This window comes from Leptosomus discolor, chromosome 1 (assembly GCF_034619465.1).
Source record: "Leptosomus discolor isolate bLepDis1 chromosome 1, bLepDis1.hap2, whole genome shotgun sequence".
Classification (NCBI taxonomy): domain Eukaryota; kingdom Metazoa; phylum Chordata; class Aves; order Leptosomiformes; family Leptosomidae; genus Leptosomus; species Leptosomus discolor.
This window is the reverse complement of record NC_141391.1, coordinates 103,248,271-103,271,698: the sequence shown is the minus strand read 5'-3', so window position 1 is coordinate 103,271,698 and position 23,428 is coordinate 103,248,271. Positions and strand designations below refer to the sequence as shown.

The 23,428-nt window shown below is 36.2% G+C and overlaps 1 protein-coding gene across 4 annotated transcripts in view; it reads right to left on the bottom strand.

The window, feature by feature from the left end:
- Positions 1–23,428, bottom strand: part of SYNJ1 (synaptojanin 1) — a 66,289-nt gene that overhangs the window by 31,640 nt on the left and 11,221 nt on the right. For 2 of the 4 annotated variants that reach the window (XM_086477815.1, XM_086477825.1), the window contains exons 2-13: positions 23,217–23,303; positions 22,559–22,826; positions 19,866–20,091; positions 18,499–18,582; positions 17,639–17,700; positions 16,950–17,046; positions 15,496–15,665; positions 13,362–13,443; positions 10,496–10,648; positions 7,216–7,381; positions 986–1,177; positions 761–845 (exon numbers count right to left, since the gene is read on the bottom strand). In XM_086477815.1, coding sequence (XP_086333941.1) covers positions 761–845; positions 986–1,177; positions 7,216–7,381; positions 10,496–10,648; positions 13,362–13,443; positions 15,496–15,665; positions 16,950–17,046; positions 17,639–17,700; positions 18,499–18,582; positions 19,866–20,091; positions 22,559–22,826; positions 23,217–23,303 — 1,672 coding nt within the window. Of the gene's footprint in view, positions 1–760; positions 846–985; positions 1,178–5,467; positions 5,492–7,215; positions 7,382–10,495; positions 10,649–13,361; positions 13,444–15,495; positions 15,666–16,949; positions 17,047–17,638; positions 17,701–18,498; positions 18,583–19,865; positions 20,092–22,558; positions 22,827–23,216; positions 23,304–23,428 lie in introns of all 4 variants that reach the window. The other 2 variants (XM_086477804.1, XM_009960871.2) reach the window with 2 other exon arrangements.

Genomic DNA, 23,428 nt, shown 5'->3' with positions numbered 1-23,428 from the left:
AGCACTGGAACAGGCTGCTCACTGAGCCTGTGGAGTTTCCTGCTCTGGAGAGATTCAAAACCCGCCTTGATCCAGTCCTGTGTGACCTGCTCTGGGTGAACCTGCTTTATCAGGGGGGCTGGACTATATCTCCAGAGGTCCCTCCCAACCCCCACCATTCTGTGATCACCCACGACTGGTAAAAATATATTTTCATAACCCACTCCCCTAGTGGTGAAAATTCCAAACTCCACGATAAAATATACATGTAACATATGGAACGACAGCAAAACCTGACAGTATGGAAGGAAGCCTTGCTTTATCCAGATCAAAATCTGATGCAAGACACTATATGAAGGCATACCAACAATACATGCTTTAGCAAGGAATTTCACAGGACTCGCTGTTCCCAGCAGTAAGAAGGCACAGAGCCTGCAGAACATTACAAGCAGTGGTGGTAAATTCCTTCAAAGTGTTAAATGAAGGAAAAAATTGAGAGGCTCCTGAAGGTGCAATCCAAAATATGGTCAAATACTGACTGTTTGGATCCTTGAGACCACATTACATGTGATCTAAGTGATCACAGCTTTGCTAGGGAAAGCTGAGATGAAGTCTGCAATCCTGGCACGGAAACTGGCAAGAGAGAACTGGCACACAGTCAAAAATTAATCCAGACTAATCCCAACCATTACAAAACAGGAGAAAAAAACATTTAAATAACATTTTACTCAAAAAATTTGGTTACCTACTAAACTAGTACTGTAGAGATTGTATCACCTACCTGGCATTCACAATGTTTCCTGCATTTAACTCCACCATTTCTTCAAATCCAATGGCAAATATGTCTACAGGCTTGCTTTTGCGATCTGCATTTAAATATTAAAAAAGCTATTTGTCATTTACAATTAACTTAAGAACCAAGATCTTATATATCTATTTTAACGTTTATGATCTAATTACAAAAATCAGAGCTTTCAAGAAAAAATTGACAGTATACAAATCCTACCTTGGAATTCATGAATACCAGCTAACTTTGGTGCATCTAGAAGCCAGTCAGTGAGGGTCTGATTTCTGAAGGCAATACTTCGAAACTGCTTCCCCCCGTTGACATTCCACGTCCCGACGCAAACTCTAATTTTTTTCGGTTTTGCATACTTATAAAAGTTTTCACACATACTCTTTAGCACTTTTACTGATGCTGCAAAAACATTTGAAAAGACATTGTTTTTATATCGAATGTTTCTTCAGAAAACCTGGCAATGAGCTCTTTCCCTTTAAAAAATGGCAACAAATCCATGCACAGACATACAGAAAGTTAAACTGTGAAAGGGAAAGTACATCTGCAGACATATTACTTGTGGTAGGATACTGACTGAATGAAAGTAGTAATTTGTTCAAAGTAATATATATACATAGAAAAATAATATACAAAAGAAGCATTATTACTGTGTTTTATAAATATCTGTCATTCTTTCACCCTATCTGTGATTCTCTATGGAAACCACTATTTTTCATACATGCCAACACAGATATGCACCTCATTTTCATGATTTGTGAAATTCAATCTCCATTATAAAAACAACTTACAGATATGTTAATTTCTAGAAGCATAAAAATGACTGAAAGACTAAATTTACTAAAACAGATAAGGTACATTATTTCATCATATTAGAATATGTCTATTTAAGCCACAAATCTGAATTAATTTTTAGGTCAACTGAATGCCTAAAATTCTGCTTTAGTAAGGAAAATAGGCTAGGATTCAAAACAAGTAAACTCATTTCTCCGTCACACCAGCCTTTCTCTGTGCCTTGTTTGTATCTGCCAAATGGGAGACAGAGTAATGACCCATCTGTAAAGGGCATTGTGAGAAACAAATAAAAAAGATTATTCAATGGTCAGACACTAGAGTTACAGAGATTTTAAAAGTCCCTTCACAAATCAGCTGCATAATATACTCATGCAGATATCTGTCCTAATGCAAACGAACAGATCTGAATATTTTTTAAAATTATGCTCCTTTTTTTTAATCTCAGTGGAATAAAAATTGCATCAGGTGTAAACAGTATTGTTTGCATTGTACTTTACCTAAGCGATATTAATTTACCTATTTTGAATACCATCATGGTTGTAAGACTCTGTGAGAATCGTATAAACAATATTAGATGGAATTCTTCCCTTCACTGTGTGCTGCCTTGCAAAATGGTCAGCTGCTGGTACAATATTTTCATTCAGATCCCCAAAACAGGATGATTAGTGAGTTGTTGTTGTCTTTTTAGTTATTCTTTTTAAGTTTAGCACCCTTTAAATTTGCTATAGAATCTTGGCTACCCAATTAAAACACAAATCGGTGATCTTCTAGCCCTCATGGCTTTGAAACAAACTGGAAACAATAGAAGAAAGCAATACATTGTTGTTTGTGGACTCTTTCACTGCTGAACAAATCATATATCCATATATGGGCTAACCACATCGAAAAGACAATGAACTGACCAGAGTCTCCGTGGGGTATTACAAGCAGATCATGCTTGGGATCATGCTTTCCTTATCATAATCTAGGTAAACGAAGTCAAGAAAACAGCAAGGAGCAAACAGATTGCTTTACATCTTCAGGTGAGGGCCAAACATTGAATCTACTTCCAAATGTATCTACTACACACTAGGTAACAGTCAAGTCAAGAAGTCCACCAAACGCCAGAAAAGCCTCTGAGGGTCAAGGACAGAAGCTACCCAAGCACCTGACCACTGAAGAGAAACCAACCCAAGCCATGTTGTAGCCACAATGCATACAAGTACCCAAATCATCCGAAGGATTAGCTGAACCCGAGGAACCCAAAACAGCGTCACAGACAGCATTGAAGATCTGCACAAATTAGCCTTTGTAGTACTCTGAGCAAGTTTAAAAGCAGAGTTTGGACTTTTATTCTCTCCACTTCAGTTCCTTCTTTTTTCTTTTGCTAATTTAGCCACTTTCAGCTTAATTTTAAATAGTTAGTCCAAATAATTCATATCTGCTACCAAGCAGCTTTTAAGAAAAGCTGCAAAACTGAATTACTGCCTGTTTAACTTCTGACATTGTGAACCCCTAATGTGAAAAATCTTACCAGGATGGAATCTAACTTCAGAAGTGAACTGTCAACATGTTTATTACAAACATGAAATTCAGTAACTTTAAACCAGCAAGCTTTCTAAATTGTGGAATGACTCTTTTTCTAAATTAAAATAAATAAAAAAGAAAAAAAAATTAATTTTCATTGTTTTCCAAAATACTGAGTGAGCCAATCGTTTTTCAGAGCTCCTGAGCCTCCCGCATACATTATTTTCCTACACATTTTTAGCTATTTGTCTTTTCAACAAGATTGTGTCTCACTCTACAACATTAAAAATGCAATCAACTGCATTTTATGCTATTTTGCAGCAAAAATACTTTAACTGCTGTTCATACTAGGCAGGCAGACATTTGGAAATCAGTTCTACAATGGCAATATTAACTTAAAATTCTTGGTGGGATATTCTGTGCAACTGAACTCGATTGAACTATTTTACTACAACATCCAAATTACTATAGATGTGTTTCAATATACGCACTTTGTACCCAGACGAAACCCACAGTGAAAAGTTACATCAGGAAGTTAAAAAACAGTTGACATGTATGACTCTTCATGAGTTACAAGCTAGGCTGATACAGTCTAGATGGTAACGCCATAAATGACAGTGTGACTGTTTATTCCAATAAACAGTTTTTAACATTGACAGAATGCCAGTGAATCAGTTAATTTCAGGCGTATATTACCTGTGACTCAGATTTCATTATTTAAGCACTCATTAAGAATTAAGTAGATATATTAAAACACTAACAGAAAAAGCAAAACTGAGACGAATGTAAAGTGAAAAAAACATTTAAAGCTCAAAAATACAGATTACGGTCAAATTGGTTTTCCAAGGAGGAGGGGTGGAGGGCAGCTTTACATACTTCAGTTGTATTTGAATAACAGCCTAGACAACAACAAATCCTCATGCCTTTTTCCAAGGATCCTCCCCTCTCCGTCAGTCTTCAGTACCTGGGGCTAGTGGCTACTACCCGAGCACACAGGTTCAGGGGACACTGTGCACAATTTTGCTGTTCTCTTAAAATGGGAGACTTGTCTGAACCATTATTAAGTTTCCTTGTTTCTTTCTCTCCTCCTCTCCCTTCATCTTCCTGGGATTAAGAATGTAATTTTTTTCCTCTCACCCAGAAACTAAGCATCTGATCTGGTTTCACTGAACCTACTTCCAAGAGGTAGCACAATGAACCCTATTAAGGCAATAGTTCAGAAAAGGCCATTTAAATTTTCTCAGAACATAGCAAAATCTGAACATACTGCATTAGGAATATTTTATTTTGAATAATAGTTTCTGGGAACAAGGAGATGATGAAGTGTTGCACAGCTGACAAGTACTTGCAGCTCTCCCTTAAAAATACAGGGTATGTATATATCACATCTCCTCAATGGAACAGCTTCTTGTAAACAGCTTAAATTGCAACAAAAAAGGATAATTTCCACTAAGAATCAGAAAATTCTGGAAACAAAGTTTAAAGGAATTATGTTGCTTATGTTACTAACTTACAATAACTAAGAGTTTTCAGAAGGTTCTTTAGTTGAAGAGATCTTTCATGTCATTTTCCTCTACCTGGCTCAACCCTACACATTCTTATTATTACATGTCACTTCTTCATGTTCACAGTATTACTGAATCCTCCAAAGCCAATCTCTCATATTTTAAGCCAAACATCACAGACATTGGTCCAGATATTACTGCAATGTCTCAAAGCAGAAGACTAGGAGTTAACTATAAAGTTCCCTCTTCAGGCTCGCTCTTCACCGAAAATTTTACCTAAACAACGTTGTAACACCTTCTTTTTGTGTTACTTGCAGAGGCAACCGTATCTCAGTGGTTTTGACTGTACTTTTGCTCCACAAAACACAAATGTCAACATGTTATTTGAGATCATTTCAGTACAATGTTATCCTTTGCTGGGAGGTATTACAAAATCAGTCAGTCTTAGGCAAGACCACAAGCAGGTAGCATTTGCTTCTAATGGCAAATAAGATGAAGTTACAAATTGTACTGAAGAATTTTACCTCTTATCCTAAACAAAACATTTAGACAAAAATAGAGAAGCTCCCAAACCAGATAAAAAGGCAAATTCCTCCACAGGTAGAATAAAGCATTTGCAAAAATAACCCCCAAAGAACTGGTTGCCTCTTATTATAATTCACACCCAAGCACAACCGCAACATATTTCACCCCTTATATTTTCACTTGTCTTGTATTAAAGAGCTTTTCTTGGATTAAGGGATTCAGGGGCACAGGAATGCCAGATCCAAACACTACTAGGAAAATGTAAGCCCACAACCAAATATTATGCAAATAGGCACAAGAAAAAAGCCAGAGAAGAACAATAGCTACTCAGATATTTACAGCTTAATTTTCTATACTATACCTGATTGTAATGATTGCTCTGAAACTACGGATGCAGTAAGAAGGAAACAAGAAAAAAATTAGTCAAATAAGTAATTGGTTTTTAACACTTTCCAGCAATATGTGAGAGAACATGCTGTAATATACAATTTATTACACATAACCATTTGCATCAGTTAAAGCACATCTTTTATGCTGTAAAATTTAAAAAGTTCCACAACAGTATTAACAAATTCTCTTTTCTAGCTTTATTAATAATGGATTTACATATAATGAAGTATCTCTCTAGTTAATTCACCACCTAGCAGACAATGCAAAGACATGCTCAGTGAAAAGGGATTAATGTTCCTCAGCTGACAGAAGCTGCAAATATTGACAGGATAGCTTGCCCTGACAGAGAAAGTGAGAAGAAACAAAACCGACTTTCAACTAATTTTGAGGTAAGGCTGATTTAGCAGGCTTCAGACACAGGAAAAGTTTCAATAACATGAAAACTTGTGGTAAAGAAATGACAGGAAAACAGTCTTTCAGGTTCCACATAGGAAACATATAAATACCCACAAGACGAAGACTACAATTGGGCAAGAACTTTTTTTCTTGTGCCACAGATTTGCACTGAAGCTTTGATACATTTTTCTCATTCTAGGTTGAGAAGTGTCCAGGAGAAAGGGGAAAAAGAAAACGAAAAGGAAAAATTAAGAATGTTATTAATCCCTAAAACCGGCAATAATCCACCAATTACGACACTCTTACCTGGGATCTTGGCAAGAAGACTCAAATTCAAGCTCCTCCTTTGCCCAAGAATTAGCCCCTCTATTTTTTAGATCCCAGGAGACTGCTCTACACACAGCCCTACACCTGGCCCACTTACTATTCCCCTGCCCATCAGACCTGCAGAAGGGTGGGACACGACTGTAGTCCTCGGGACCATGTAGGCTACAGCTCTGTTAGGGGATGCAGGATGCTGTGGCTCAGCTCTTTGCTCTGATTAGGTGAACCACCTTCCTGTAACCAGATCACCCAAGTCCCACATGGCTGCTCAGCCTAAGCAGCGTTTCTTAATGAAATCTCTCCAATTTTGATGTAGAATTTCACCCACAGCCTGACAAGCTTTTGTAGTGCACACATTCCTGAGAAAGACTACTTCTCACATAAAAAGTTTTGTGATGGAAAAATCATTCACCAGGAATTTTCTGATAACCCCTGTTATCTTAAAATTTCTTCCATTACCAAACCGATTGTGTTCCTCAGTACCTTAGAAACCAAAATGAACACAAATACCAGCGTTCCTAAGCTTGAGAAAAGAATAAATACTGTCTATCTAATTTAACACCATGGTGAGAATTTCTTCACTGACATGACAGATCAAATTGAGGAAGACATTTAGCAAACAATAAAAAACTCTAATATTTTAATAAATCAGGCTTTTTTTCCTCAAATTCAATACGTAATTCTCATGATTAACACTTGCTATAAATGAATCTGAAGAACTGAACAGAACATATCTAACATGCATCTACAGTAAAGTTCTGACAAATATCCTCCACCTATTACACCACCAGACATCAGCAAAATATAAACAGTAAAGAAATTACTGCAGCATGTTAGTTTGGTAATATTAGTAAAGCAGAAGTAACTTTCACCTTTTTATAAGCCAACAGAACATAAAATAGCATTTATACTTTCCAATATTGCTTTGAAAACAAACTCCAAACAGCTTTCTTACACCAAATAGTTATCAGACAGATTAAAATCCTGAAAGACACATACCGCGTAAACTGCTGGTGGTTAAGAGAGCCCGTGCTTTATCTGCTAAATCACTATTTAGGGTATTTCCCAATAATAAAACATCAATGGCCTCCTGCTTGGAGCTATCAAAAAAGTTATTTTGAATCGTTCTGGTCACAGAACGAGCACCATCCTTCAGCTTTCCAGCCTGTTAGGGAGGAACACGTATAAAATATTTTATGTTGGACACTGCTCACAATAACATTGGCAATATTCAGTAACATATTTGTAAACTGCATTAATGATTTTAAAGTCTAAGGCAATTTTCTTCCATAAGTGTTAAATAAAGTCTTCTAAGCGTACTGTACTATGCCTGTTTTTTTTTTTTCCCCACCCCAAATGCTAAACAACACAGTAATACCTTCAAGGCATAACTAACAACCAGATTATTCCAGTTTAAATTATTTAAATTAAACAAAATACTGCAGGGAAGGGAACATTTTTTTTTCCCTAAATCCGTGGTCTTCAAAACTTAGACCGATATAGTGCCATGTTTAGATCATGATACGGGATTTTGGGCTTTTCCCCAAATAGTGAGAGATGAGCAAGCACTTGAGTCCAAATGTCATGATACATGAATATGTATGTATATGCACATATGAGCATATTAGTTCAGAATTCACATTCTCAAATATCCATGTTAAAATAAAGAGATAGCGTCAACTTGCTAAGACCCCTTAACTTTTTAAAACAACATGCAAGTCTCATGCAGTATTCCAGAAGGAACATATACACTAGTCTATTGCTATGTGCATACGAAGACACTGTTGTTGCATACACTGCACACAAGCGGCATGACTGAACAGTGCTCCAAAAGAACAGGGTCTAACCACCTGAACTAAAGAATCTCCAAGGGATGTACTGCTACAGCAGATATTCCCTGTGGGTCAGACACCTTGAGGATAATATAATCAACATGTCATGCAGTCTCATACTTGATTCAAAACCCAGCAGTGTTAGTCTGTGTACACAGCACTGACAATGACAGGCACAAAGACATTTTCTTGATACACACTTTATCGTGTCTTATGCAACTAAGTGTATTTTGCCCCCAAGGTGTATGTAAACACATGCTATTGCATGTATATGAAACATAGACCCCAATCCATCAGGGATGCCACATAGTATTATACTATTGTAAAAAATACCCCAAGATTATAGCTTTCATTGTTCATGAAGGTCTCTTAAATGCATAAGAAAAAAAGACTAAAGCTTAAGAAAACTCAAAACCAACTCATCCTTCAGTCCTATGAATTGTACTAGACAACAAGAAAGAAACTACTGTATTGTCAAGGGTAAGTACTAGTAAATTGGCACCATGACTTTTGGAAGACAATGCAGATGAGGTGTTGGGGAGCATACTATTGCAACAGAATTTTAATAGGATGCTGCTCCCTTTCTGTCAATGTATAACTTAGGACATGATCCAAAAAACACACTCACCATTCACATATCAGGAAAGTAATTGAAAGGAACCCAGAGAAAGCAAAAGAAAGAGTAGGTAAGGAGTTAGATGTAACGAGTATTGTAATACTTTAAAAAGGACTGGTTTTCAGTATAGAAATGTATCACATTTAAGCTTAAAATAATTATTCTCCTATCCTAGATTTCCATATTTTACTTGTAAGTACTCTTGGACTTCGAAGAATCAAACTGACAAGCAAGAAATGGAAGAATTTTAAACATCAAACATTTCATTTGAGAAATGAGAACACAATTAACAACTTAAAAAATACATTTTAAAATATATTATCAGAGTACTCAAGAAGATCAGAGTAGTGACCTGGTCAGGTTTCACTGAAACAATGGCAAGTACTGTATGGTTTTGCAAGTATTAAAGATCCTTTTTGAATAGATGGATTTCTGTCAGGGATGCTGTGTTTGATTTGGGGGATGTGGTACTCGTTAACAGTTGTACCAGGGCAGGGATCCTGTGTTATTACAAAGACAGCAGAGTAAGTGTACTCTGTGTTTTAAACATTAAAAATAGAAGTGTAAATACAATAAACACATTTTACAAAGTAAAAAATTGAAGTAGGCAAATGAATGGTAGAAAACTACCCATTTACGAAAAGAAACAAATAAGGTTGAATGAGAAAATCGGAAGGGAAGACACCCCATAAAATACTTACTGTATTTTTCCTGACGGTCTGGGTGACATTTTTGTAAGAAAATAAAACTAAACATCTTCAATCAAATTCAACTCTACACTAAAATACAAGCAATTGCCAAATGAAAAATTCTTGTGTGCACCAATTCAGGGTAGAACAAGCAACAAGTCTACTTTACTTATTTTCTTTTTATGTAGCTTACTGCAATGCCTTGTACATGTGCAGAGAAGGACCCTGATATGGTTTGAATGAACAAGTGATGGAAAAGACAAAACAGTCGACTATGAATATGTGGTATATAATATGGAATGAGCAGCAGCACATTCTTGAATAAAAAGAACGGTATGAAAAGAAATTCTTGAAGGAACTAAGGGCAAAAATTGCTATAGTTCAACATTTGTTTGTCTTGACAGGTATGACCTGGTAAGAGAGAGAATTACAGAAACAAAAAAAGCAACACTGTTAGAAGAAAAATAAAAGACAGCATTAGAAAATACGAACAACTCAGGCATCAACAAAGACAAAAACAAGCTGAAGAGAAACAGAGCATTATGCTGTCATGTAGTATGGAATTGTTAACACAACATTAGAAAGCAAGGTAGAAATAGAATTTGGGTTTTTTTTTCAGTAATTGCAGAACTAAAAAGAAATAGCTGGAGGATCATGCAAACAAAAAAATCCAGCTGCAACCTGTTTAATTTTAACACTGTTAATAAACACTAAAAGCATGAACTACAACGTCCAGGGAAACACATTTTAAAAGAAATGAGATTTAGTGAATGAAACCGAAACAACAGGAGGCAGAGGTACAGAGAGAAAAATGAAAATATTCAAAGAAACTAAAGCTGACTTGAATATACATTTTTCTGAACCATGATCTGAAGAAACAAAAGATTTGAGCCTCATCCTTTCCTCATCCAGAGTTGTTATCTGGGAGGCATGGGCATGGCTGAGAAAGGATGTACTGAAACAAGTTTTGGTTATCAACATAACCAACCTTTCTACTTTTATTTTTTTGGTTGGTTGTTTTTTTCAGAATTACAACATAAGCACATTTTAAAAAAGAAAATTTCATAGTTGTTATAATAATGACAGAATTTTTTAAAACACATACCGAATACTGCTAAAGTTTTTAATAAAATGTACTTTACCTTAGCTTTTCCTTCAAGGGCTCCAGTTCCAGCATAAATTTTACTGACAGAATCACCATTCACAGACCACATGGATCGGAAAACTTCCTGAAAGCGAGTAACCAACTGAGGCTTCTCAGCTAATCCTAATACCTCCAGTTGTTTTGTTAGCATCTGCAACAGTTGAAGACAACATTTGCAAAAGAAAAATCTTTACATGTATTTATTAAAAGGTATATAATATTTTTTCAGCATATACGCAAAAAAAACCCAATCTTTAGTTTATATGGATCATTCTGAACAAACTGACACCTTGTAATGTTTGAAAGGCTGCAACATACATGTAACTTCAGAACCAGCATTTCATTTTCTTTTAAAGATAGGTAGTAATATAGGAAAAGAATTATGTAGTTGATTTGTGAATACTTTCATCTAAAAATTCACTAGTTACAAGGTACGCTATTTTTGATTCTCAAGTCTTTTTACCCTGCATAATTCAGAATTAGAGCAACTCATGTTCTTCCCAAAAAAGTGTAATACCTGACCTCTTATCAAATGCAGCAGCAACAGAGCTCTGCGATGGCTTCCGTCATTCACTCTGGTTTCATGCATAACACACTGCAATTTTTACCCTTACAATCGATATACCTGAATTAATCTTCCACAATGCAGAGTCTACATCAAATGCATTTGAATTGAATACATAAAATACATATAAATGTATTATTTTATATTTAAACACATTACTTAAATGTAGCATTATGGTCATGGAGGTAGAAGGGGGCACTTTATGTTGTCTGGAATCCTGCTTTATGGGATCATGATTAATTAAAAAAAGTCAAGTAGGTTTCTAGTGTTTGTGGCTACTAACATAATACTGAAAATAAATACTAAAAATCAAAACAACAAAAAAAGCTATTTTCAAGAGCTTTTAAAAAATTTTAAAACTTTGATATGTCTAACGGCAAGGAGGAGGAGTCTAAAATGATGAACATAAAGGGACATAAAGGCAAAATTCTGAAGATTGGGCAGGAATTAACGAAAGTTACAAAAGGAAACTCGCGGACAAAATTAAGCAGAAATAAACAAGAAAAGACATTTCAGAAATCGGGTGCTTCCTCTTGCAATTTTAGGTGGTTATCCAGAGCTCAGTATTTATTATATGAAGTATCTATCATGTTAAAAAAAAGTGAGAATTTAAAGCGCTCATTTAAATAGAATTTTAAAATTAAGTAAGCAGCTCACGAAGATTTACCATTTTCCTCCTATTAATAAGTTTTATGGTTTTAGCTCTCATTCATTTGGCACACCTGGTCTAAAGAAAAATACCATATTTAATCCAGTTCTTAAAAGGATAAGAAAGGAAAAAATAGAGGTGCAAAGCTAAGTTTGCAATATAAGTACTACACGCATCGAGAGTGTATAAAGATTTATTCTAATGCCATAGAAAACTACTGTATTATCAGTAAAATACACAAGGCAATGTTTCTCACAGCTCATTTGAGATAACCTAACAGCTCACTTCAAGCTTGCATTTCTATCTACAGTGAACTGTTAAACTCCAGCAAACAGATCTAGGACCAGGAAAGACTTTAAGGTCAGAATTTGTCTCTCCCATGGTGAAGTCAATACAAGATGGACAGATATACAAACTACATGATGCAATACAATACTGTGAGATTTTACAAGCATGCTTCTACTCTTTTCAACACACAGTAAACTAAAGAAAAGAATTATTTTTCCTAATTTTAGTAACTAAAAGGTGTGACCCCCTATGGTACAGGCAGAGCTGAAACAATAGAACAAAAAAGGCATTAGATCTCCCAAACTGTGTTCTATCTGCTACAGTATGTACTCATGTGGAAAGTTAAGATAAAAATTTTCAGAGTATTTGCATGAGGATAAACAGTTCAGTATTCTGTTTGACTAAAACACCAATGAATTTGCAACCGTGTTCACTTGGTACATGCAGCAGCAAAGCACTACATAGTCCAGAATGAGAAATGTTTGTTCTACAGCCAATGAATTTTGAAGTTCTCACAGAAATTCCTCCTACAGATGCTAAACCAAGAGCATTTTAATCAAATAAAATTCAGAAAACAAAAGAATAATCCTTTTACTTAAGTTTGATCTTACAGCACCCATAATTTTCCATTTTTAAACATGATAAGGATTTTATCTTTAGCAGTCAAATTTAGTTTATTAAGATAAGTGGAGCTGTCAAAAGTTTTTCAGAGCAACTCTTTTAGCCCAATCAGTGCTAAGTTACTCCATCAATTCCTATCAGGTTCACGTGTTCAAACTCTGCTGTACAAGCCTGCAGGCCAGAATCTTTGTTTCAATAGCAAGCCAATATGCTGAAGCGCAACTCTGCAGGAGGACTGAAACCCATGTTTAATTTCCAACTACTCAGTTTGAGCATAGCCAAAGCCTCAACCATGATGATATTGTCCCAAGAAGAATTCACAGCACAGTGCTGTGAAAATATGAACACACAGCACTGTCAGATGCTAAGAACAGGAATCCTGTATGATGAAGAACTTCATCTAATAGAGTAACTATGAATGCAAGTGGTTTTGTGAAGCACTATGACACCGCTACCTCTTCTAGAATTGCAAGCCTGAACCTTAACAGATATGAACTGACACATAAAAAAGAATGAACATTCTTCTGCTGCATGACTATGGGTTAATTACAACTACTACACAACTACTGCTTCTCTAATATCTGGTTGCCCCAGAACAAGAAAAGTATCACGCTATTAATCAAACTGCCATGTATGAAACACATTAATTCATCTTTCATAGGGAATGTAATGCTACTTTTACAGCCTAATTGCTACAGAAGCATCAGGAGCTGTTGTGTATCCGGACACTGTTTTTCCTACCTCTAAGCCAAAGAAAGCCTGCACGCTGTTTGTTCTATCCAGACAGTCCAAGCAGTTTGTTCTGACAGTGCCGCTTTGAGATCTGTGCCAAGGACAACGAGACACAGAGAGAGAAAACAACTGAAATAACTCATTTAACACACATATCATCAACAAGACAGGGACATCAAGATCTGAACCAGAATAGTAAATCAGGGTATTGTCAGTGCAATGCTACTGTCATCTCAAGTATGTTTATAAATGCATTAGTAATAGAGGGTTAGCTCCAGTAACAGCAGTGAATTTTGCAGCAGCGTTCACTATACAAAACTAATTTATTTACTTCAAATAACATGAGTCTTTCTTCAGCTTTTCTCAATTCTCCTTGCTTGCTTGGTTAAAGTGTTAGGCAGGATTAAGTTTTCTTTTCAAACAATCCAACTAACACACTTCCCAAGAATCTCAGAGAGAAATAACTCTTAAGTTAAAGGAAAAACAACAATAAAAAAATTAGGACAGCTTTTGGATATGTTTAAGTAAACTAAAAGTAACAAGAATTTGTGATAAAACTAAAGCAAATTTCAACCCCTCATGACTTTCTCTTACCTCTCCAAATAAAAATGAAAAATAAGCCTCTCCCCCTTAGCTCAACAGATGCTTGGGGCTCTCGGGCACATGAACTGCTCCCCTTTCTTTGAAAGAAGCCAGTGAATTCATGATATAAAGCTCTCAGAAGGATCCTATTAGGCAACATCCATGCTCTTCTTGCCTGGCTATGAGTACAAAATTCTGATGGCTCTCCCAGTGGTACACACTTACTCCTTACTTTTGTCATTCCCGCTACACACTTTGTCCAACTAAGTAAGGCTTCATCCCATTTACTTGGAGATCTAACCATAAACTGTAGAAAGTTTGGAAGAATTTTCTCCAAGATTATTTTTTTCATGACAATCTGTACTTGATTTGAAACACAAAGCAATTTGCTATCTCTGTTAGAAAAAAACCTGACATTCTCCAAAGGAGAAGGTCCATGCACTTATAAAAACTGTCACTGTATCTTTTAACAACATAATTCTTCAAGACATCACAAGTCACAGCCTATTTTGCTTTCATTCTCTTGTCAGTCTTTTTGATGGGTGATAATATCATTTGAATCTCTACCAAGACCAAACGGTGTTCTCCCAACACAAAGTGTCACACCACTTTTAAAGCTTTTTGGAGAATGGTCAGTGACATTTTGAGGTGGAGATGGGACCTAAACACCCTCCCACTAAATCTAATCTCAGTCAGGCCTACTAAACCTGCCCCTCGGGGATTTAATCCCACAGCCAGGTTACAGCACGGAGTGGCACTGGAACCCTCTTCTCCTCTCCCACTGCGCTGGAAGATGAAACCCCACTGCACGTGGCACAATCCCTTCACTCAACAATTCTCTTTCTCAGGGAGAACCTCACTCAGCAGTTTGCTTTGGTACTAATTAAAAGGTAGATGGGTGTGGAAGGGAGAAGAGCAGGAATGTTGCCTATTTCTAGCCCTGCTTCCCTCTTCCTGCTGAGATAAGCACTGCCTTCACTCTAGAAAGAGAGGTGGGGAAATAGAGACAGAAGTACAAGTACAGCAGGACTGGGAAGTACAGAGCAGGGCAGAAAACAGGCATCCCATTCATACTATGTGGAGAACTGAACCTCTCAAATGGGGGATCCAGGTGCAAACAGATTTAGAAAAAGTTTACACTGAATATCAGCATTTACAACAAACAGAAAATGGTATGTTCCATCACTGAGGAAAATAGCAATAACATTATATAGGAAGACAGAATAATATTCATTCTTTAATCCCACGTGGGTGCATCCAAGAAAGACAGACAACTTCCCATTTTCAGCAAAATCATGAGGTCAAAGGCCTAAAATTAAGTCATGCCCCACCAGTATCTCAGAGATATTTTCCATTAAGATTTTTAGAGCACATTCAGAACGAGGCAAAATTTTAATAGAGTAAACTAAGTGACTCCAGTTGTTGAGCATCATCTTGAATACAATAAAAACCACAATAGCAGAAGTAACATCTTTTTCTTTTATCTTCTTGTTAAGCGGTCAAAAACATCCTGGAACCATAATTTAAGTTGAAGAAATTTACGTAAGTCTTACACACAAACCTTTTAACTTCCTTTCCATCAAAATAAAAAAATCCACACTCTAAGAATTTCTGGACTTGAGGTTTAAGCACACTGTGTAGTTTTTCTGCCTTTCCACCTTTAACCATTTGATGATAGTCAAAGTTCACCATTTTGATATCAGCTGAATGTTCAGATGCTTTCAAATGGCTCTGACATTGTAAAAAGAGAAGAAAAAAGTATAAATATACCAATATCTGAACATACCGTAGTATGAACTAAATAAGAGGCTACAGATATTTTTAAAGCTGTTTTATTAGCTATCATGTTTATTACATGCTTTCTCTTAGGTAAAACGAAACCATTTTAATCACTACAAGTCACTCAGAACTGATTAATATTTCACCTGCGGTTTTATTTCTCTTGTCACAAAGTTTTTTCCTTACTATACTAGGGGTCACCAACATAGTCTACAGCCTCTTCTACTGCTAAAATGCTTCAATTTGCAAAGAGCTGTTTCAGTTGAAACCCCTTTCACTAATAGTCACTGGTTAAGACATACCTGCCAGCAACAGGGACTGAGTAAACACTCCATAAACTATTACTGAAAAACACAGACAAATTATTTAGGTGGCTGTGGAGGGTGGCTTGAGAAAAACTTTCCCTAATACCCCTGAAAAACCTTGAAGTCCTCACACAATCTTTGCTGGCAAAGCTATGATCTGCACTGGGCATTGATACGCATCTGGGATCACTAATGTCTCCTACCAGGGTAGCTGGATACAGAAAAGATACTAGTGAATGGCCTAAGATATTCAACAATCATAATACAAAGAGAAAAAGAAAAAGGGAAATAACAGATGGCTATTGACATGTTCTCTGGCTTCAGACAGAACTTCTCAATTTGTCAGTATTTATAGACTACAATATGACAGTTATTTTTAACCTAACTAGTGGGAATTCATGAAAATGGCCACTTGTAGTTAATACCTTCTGAACAAACATTTCTATCTAATCATGAAGCAGCTTTTATGTTTAAATTAATCAACTAATTTGTGAGTTTTTTAAAATACTAAGGAATATATCTAGGAATTGCAAGGGAAAGATTTTTAAAAGAAACATCACAGTATTAAATACCATGAAGTATCATTTATTTATCCACCAATTCTAAGAGCAAAAGATTTATTTTTTAAATAAGCCACTAATAAGTGTGAAATATGAAAATAACTGAAAATTGCTCAACGTTGTCTATGTTGCTGTTATAATTTTTCAGTAAAGTAACCAATCTGAACATAATCAAACACTAATCATACACAGAGCTTTTAAAAATTCATTTCACATTAGGTACCTTAAGCAGATAAATAGAATTTTAACCACAAGTGGTAGCCGCTCCAGAGCACAGCACGCCCGTTTCACTTTTCAAAGGCCATGTAAAAGTCTCATTGCAAACAGGCAAACTCCAAGGATATGCACAGTGAGAGAACTGTCATACTCACCTGAAAAGCTTTGCTGAGCATGTGCTCCCCTTCTTTTGCCCCAAGTAGATTTACAATAATTTGCTTGCCATATAAATTTTTAAGAGTTTGGAAATGCCTGTTAACAGAAGAAAAATTCCACACTCACCTTCTGGCATGCAGGAAATTAACACGAACACCTACAACACTGACTGAGATGCTGCAGAAATGTACTGGGTACTTCAGTAACTGCCACAAGCCTTTTATTATGTCATGTCCAAACAAATCAATATAACTCAAGAATACCATACAACCATTGACTGCTATTTAATTAGGATAACAGCACTAACTTAACAACACACATTTAGTTAAAACTATAAGGCTGTGAAGCTGAAGTGTCATGGCAGGAATAAAATCGAAATATAAATTTTACCTTTACACAGTAGTCGACAAATATAGGTTATTCAATGTAAACACAGTATAATTTTTGTTTTCAATTTAACAAAGCATTTCGCTATTTTAAATTTTCTTCAAACTTTTCAACAAAGTACTCAAAGGCACCAGCAATCCTTCAGAAGTTTAAAGAAACTGCCCAGTCAGTTCGCTGCTTTGCTGAATCACACATTTGTATAGACAAAACCTCCCATTTGGAATAACACATCCCATCCCTCTGATGCATCATTTATCAGAGGTTTGCAGTGCATCAATAAAAATATAAGACATTCTTTCACCTGTCAAACGCCGGTGCATTCGCCTCAAAACCCCTTGACATTCTGACACGATGGGATCCCACCTATGACATGAAGATTACATTAAATTGTCTGGCTTTACACATTTGATTCATCATTCTTCAAAGAAAAGAACCTCTTTTGATCCCAAATACAGCCTAAAAATTCATTTCACCTTCTAAATGAAATCTCTGACATCTATTCTGCTTGCTATGGTGTGCATTCTTTTTATAGGCTTTTCTTAAAATTCCTCCTCTTTTTTCTAAAAACCACTTTTTTACTCATATACTTAGTCATATCATCTAATTATTTCTTGTTTTGAGTAAAAGGCATGTAAATGTTTCAGCAGTTCTATTGCAAAATGCTTGTATGTCTAGTTTAAAGAACCTAGAGTCACTGTGAGGCATGAACTTTTTTTAGTCTTCCCTGTAAAAATTGTATCATGGTAGTCGTTGCCAATACAACCCCTCTTTCAAGAAAACTGGGATGAGATTATGTTACAGTAACTCTTGATCCACATTCACTTCTTGAAAAGACTTCTCCTCAAAAACATTTCAGAAGAAAACAGTCTCTTTGGGTGCCCTTAGATAACCTATTTTAAAATAACAATTTAAATTAAAACAGAAAAACTCAAAACTTCAAAGAGAAAACATCTAAAAACCAACGCACATTCAAATTTTGTGCAAAACAGCATTCAGAGACTCAAGAGTTGAAGGCTTGGTGAATTAAACAACAGCACCAACTTGCTCCCAAAGGAAAACCTCATCCTGACAGGTAACTGTGCAGAAGAGCCTAAATGCTACTGTAAGACGTTTAAAAAGGCATGAATAAGAATTATCTGTATAACTCTATCTCCTGCTTACCTGCAGGCCTGGCTGTTCCCAAAATAATGGAACAGATCCTCGAATCTGTATGAAAGATGACACAGAGTCATCTAAAAATATCACCTGTTAAGAAAAACAATAAGCATATTATTAATAGGTATTACAGAGCACAAGGTCTTAGGTTTCTTAGCCTTAGCTAAACATAGACTAAATAATTAGTAAATAAAGAGAAAAAAATAAATTTACATATTACATATTCCACACTACAAGCTAAAATATTAATTGTGTTCCTTAGACTTTCCTCTCTATCCCGATGAACAATTCATAAAAGAAGTTCTGGCACTCTCACGCTTACTTGCAGAATCATGATTCCCAATGTCTAAGAAAATACAGCAAGCTTTTATTTTTTTAGGTCTGAATGACTTCCGTGCTAAGAGTAACTTGTTTTTAAAAACTTGATAAGACCTTCCTGTAGGAACAGTTAAAACGTACATCAATGCACAGAAAATAACAACACAACCTACTCAGAACACATACACAGATATCGTGCATCAGAATCCAAAATGCAAAGGTCTATTAAGCATACAGCAAAGGAAACTAAGTGGAACGATATGTCACAGTCATCTAGTGACGTTAGCCTGCCATGAAGCTAGAACAGAAAAACTGTAACAACAATGTTCTGATCAAACTCCTGAAATTGGATATGTACAAGCAGAGCCCTTCCTAGATAAAATCCTACTGAAGTCATGCAGGCTTTGCAAAAAGCCAGTGAGTCAACCAGAGATACCTACTCACACAAATACAGTTTCAGGAACAACATCTTGGTAACTAGGTTATTCTAGGAAGTGAGCAAAGAAAGGCCAGCAAAGAATGACTTTACAGCGTCTTGCATATCTGTATAATAAGGGCAAAGATAGGCAATCAAATGCAGCAGAATTACAGTGGCTTTATAAAAGTACATTTCAGAGGAGCTGTGTTAAGCAACCATAGGAATGCTTTTATCTTTCCTGAACACAAGGTACCATGTATTTGCCAAAAATCTCTTTCGCTGGTTTCTAAGGTCTTTTACTTTACTATTAGCTCAGGCCAAAAGTAGTACACGCTCATGTACAGCTCAAAGGCTAAAAGGAAGTACAGCCACCTACATCAGTTCAGCTGATGGATAACAGCTTCTTAAGCTATTGAAACTCAGACCCATGTATGCCCTTACCCTAAGCTACACTAAAAACCCAGATCATCAAATTATGTAACCTACTTAGATTCCTTATTTAGCAGCAAAGGAACTATTCCAATATCTGTTGGTTACAGACTTGACTTGTGATCTCTTGATTTAGGGAAAAAAAAACTATCCACACACACACTTATGAGTTCATCAGCCAAACAGTGTGCACTGTAGCATAATATACCTGCTCTGTTTCAACAAAATTAGCAACATGACCATCATCATTTGTTCCCCGGACATTAAATCTGGTGCCAGCCCGTTCACAGCTTAGTCGTGAAATGAGACAAGCCTTTGCTTGCTTGTGAGCTGCATAAATTGTCCTTATCTCCACTCCTCCACACATGAGACGTAACAACCAGTCATCACAGTTCACACCATAGTGCTTCAGATGTAAATGCAGTGACTGGTTCCTATCAGAGGGAAAAAAAAAAAACAAAAAAAAATAACTGGAAGGAAATGAAACACAGCTTGAATTGTTAAGCCAGCTACTGACTTCCTATATTTTACACCCACTACTACAAATAAGGAAAATACGCATGTTATAATTTTATGATAGAACTCTTATTTAAACATACTTGAAATAGCAAAGTTTACAAGAGAACAGCTTAAGTGTTTCCACAATAAGAACAAGAGGTGAAGCCATGAATTTTAATGACTTTTAAAAAAATAACCCTTATAGCCTCTGCTCTTCACCCAGGAAAAAAAAAAAAAACCCACACCACACTCCAAGCTTGTTTATATTTCTCCACTCCGACTTGCTTTGAGAATCCAAAGATTACAGACTCCGGAAAAAGCAACCAGAATTCCAATTACGGGGTTACTTTTTGCGATGGGTAAAGCACCATTCAACTTCACACCGCCACAAAACAAAGCTAGAAAAAAATCCCTGTCAGCATACATTGATTATCTCTATTATACATCACCATAACACATCACTTTCCCAGACAAGCTTCCAGGAATACACTCATAGCCAACTGATTTTCAAATTTATGTAAATATCAGTTTCAGGGTTAAGTGTTGGTACATTATATACTGCATATACTGTTCTCTAAAATCAATCACTGCTCAAATGAAAGAAAGATCCACAGTTTGGACATACCTGTGCATTAAGTAGCACCAATCAACACTGTAGTAAGTAAATAAGACTAAAGTTTGGGATTTCTGAGTTTTTTTGTTTTACCTCACTCTAGTGGGACTTGGCTTTTGATCTTCTTTGGAAAAATTCACTTGCATAAAAAGAAAGTAAAGTTTTCTGCATAGCAAAGAAAAGTAAACTCTAGTAAGATGGCTGGTTTTGTCATTGCCCAGAAAATTCTACCATACTTGCAAATAATATATTTGGTACAAAGGTTGAAGGTATTCACTTTAATTTTAGTCCTTCCACCCTAAACTTCCAATTTAAAAAAAAAAAATTTGCAACTTATCAAATACCTCAGTTCCATCATTAATAAAGATTCAAATTCCATGAGTCAAGTATACTTTTCTGTGAAGTGATACACAGAATACAGATGCATTTCAATAGGAGACTGAGAAAGCAAACAATATTCTTTTCCTGGGCAACCTGAGACTGGAACTTTTGAACAGAAAAAGCCCAAGAAAGCTTACTGAAGTGCATAAACAGAATACTTTCTGTTATTGACTTTTAGTGTTTACACTTCTAGATCTTGGAATCTGGAACTTTCCATCTACCTCCTGTGAGGACTGATTCTTACTGAAAAAAAAAAAACAAACAACAGGTAACTCCAGAAGTTTTACCACAGGGGTCAAAATCAGCCAAGCTTATTTGGACAGGGTCAACAGACATCATAGCTTCTCAAGCCTTGAAATACTGACTTATCAACAGAGAGCCCAGTCTTTTTCCATATGCAGAGACACACAAACAGCTAGATTCCAGTAAGTCCTGTAAACCTACATCAAGGTAGACAAGTTTCTGAAGACCAGAGCTTATTTTCTGCCTTAATACACACATTTGGTCTTATACAGCCATCTGTGCATATTCCCCTATCTAATCAAAATAGTGGCAAAGAGTAGAGCAGCACTGGCCCATATGCCAGAGCTGGTTTTGTGTCTTTTGTATTGGAAGGAAGAGTGGGGAAGATGTAGCTTTTCACCTGTTGTAACAGCATACCGCCAAGTCTTCATGACCCTTCCAAGGTTCATGGACACATACGCCATTTTTAACAAAGGCTGAAAATGTGGGAGCAGAACTTCTTACACGACAGTAAGTATCACTGGTATTACTTAAGCTGCTTATTGGCAGAAACAGCAGTATTCCTTTTACCAAGAATTCGCTGTGTGAAAATCTATACTTTATTCAAAAATATTCTGTGAAAAGACAGTGAGTTCAGCAGCCAAGCAACGTGCACTGTAGCATGGCCTACCTGCCCTGTTTCAACAAAATCAGCAACATGACAATTATCTGTCTAATAAAACTTTTAAAGCACTTTCATATGTTCCTACTTGGAAACTACATATAACCACCACAATATTTTAGAATCCAGAATGTCCAAAGATGAAAATTTTCTTTACAGCTCCCGTTATACTCATTGTAAAAACTGACACACTTGATGAAGAATCAAGAGACACCAAAGCTGAAACACAACATCACAACAACTGTTCAGATCAAAGTACAATATCTTAGACAGTGAAAATTTGTTTTCCAATTAAGAAACTCCAGGTGGCCATGGAAACGTTGTATCATTAATAACACACTTAAGTCCTTAAGAGTTAAAATAATGCTATCCTCTCTCAACGTTTGTGGGACAATGGTGTACACTTAAGAGCTGATAAGGACAAGGATAAAAACTTGCCACAGATTAGTTTGTACAGGCATGCGCTATTCTATATAATGTCTGATAAAACACATCACGAACTCACCAGAAAAACCTGTTGTCAGTGGTGTGCTCCTGCATGCTGCGGTGAGCATTGAGACTGAGATCTAAACTGACACCAGTTGCAGACCACGCGAAATAAAAGTTTCCCGAGTTCAAAACTTTGCGCACTTCTGAAATACGATCCTCATCTGTTGAATCAATTCGTAGCGACACGAATTCAGTGGAAGTAACTCGAAAAACTTCAGAGTCTTGAATCTTTCCCACAGACATGCATCCTGTTACTAGAACCAGATAATGTAACAACGTGTCTCCTGTAAAACAAGAAAAGACATTTAAGAGAACGAATCTCAGTGGAGTGTGAAGTTGATGTATTTATATGCTTAAATGCACACAATCTGACACCAGTTTGCCTGAAAAAAAGTTCAAAAAGAACAAACATCAAGAACTCATTCTAAAGTTCAACAGCAGAAAAGGAAACAAACAGGAGAAACTATGCTGCAAATAACAGAGGTTGTGAAAACGGAAGTTATTTTTGTCCACTCCCTCATTTCTGGGAGTGCTCCAAACTTGCAAGTTACACTACAAAGTCAAAAAACGAAAAGAAAAAAAGCACACAGTTCCTATTGTAAAACTGCACAGCACAGGATCTTTGCAATTTGCCTTCCCAAATGAAAAACTAAGGTTTTACATATTTTACTCACCAAGGTTTAATCTTAATACACCCAAGAGCCCATATGCATCCATTACTTTGGAGTAGGTATTCTTGATTGTGTCTTTTTCTGCAGAAGCTATGGAGAGAAAACATAACATTTTAAGATGTAAAAGATCATGCACTATGGCAAGGAGAATGAGTCCACTCTAAACTGAAAATCCAAGAGATTACAAAAGTAGCACTTACGTGAAACTCCTGGAA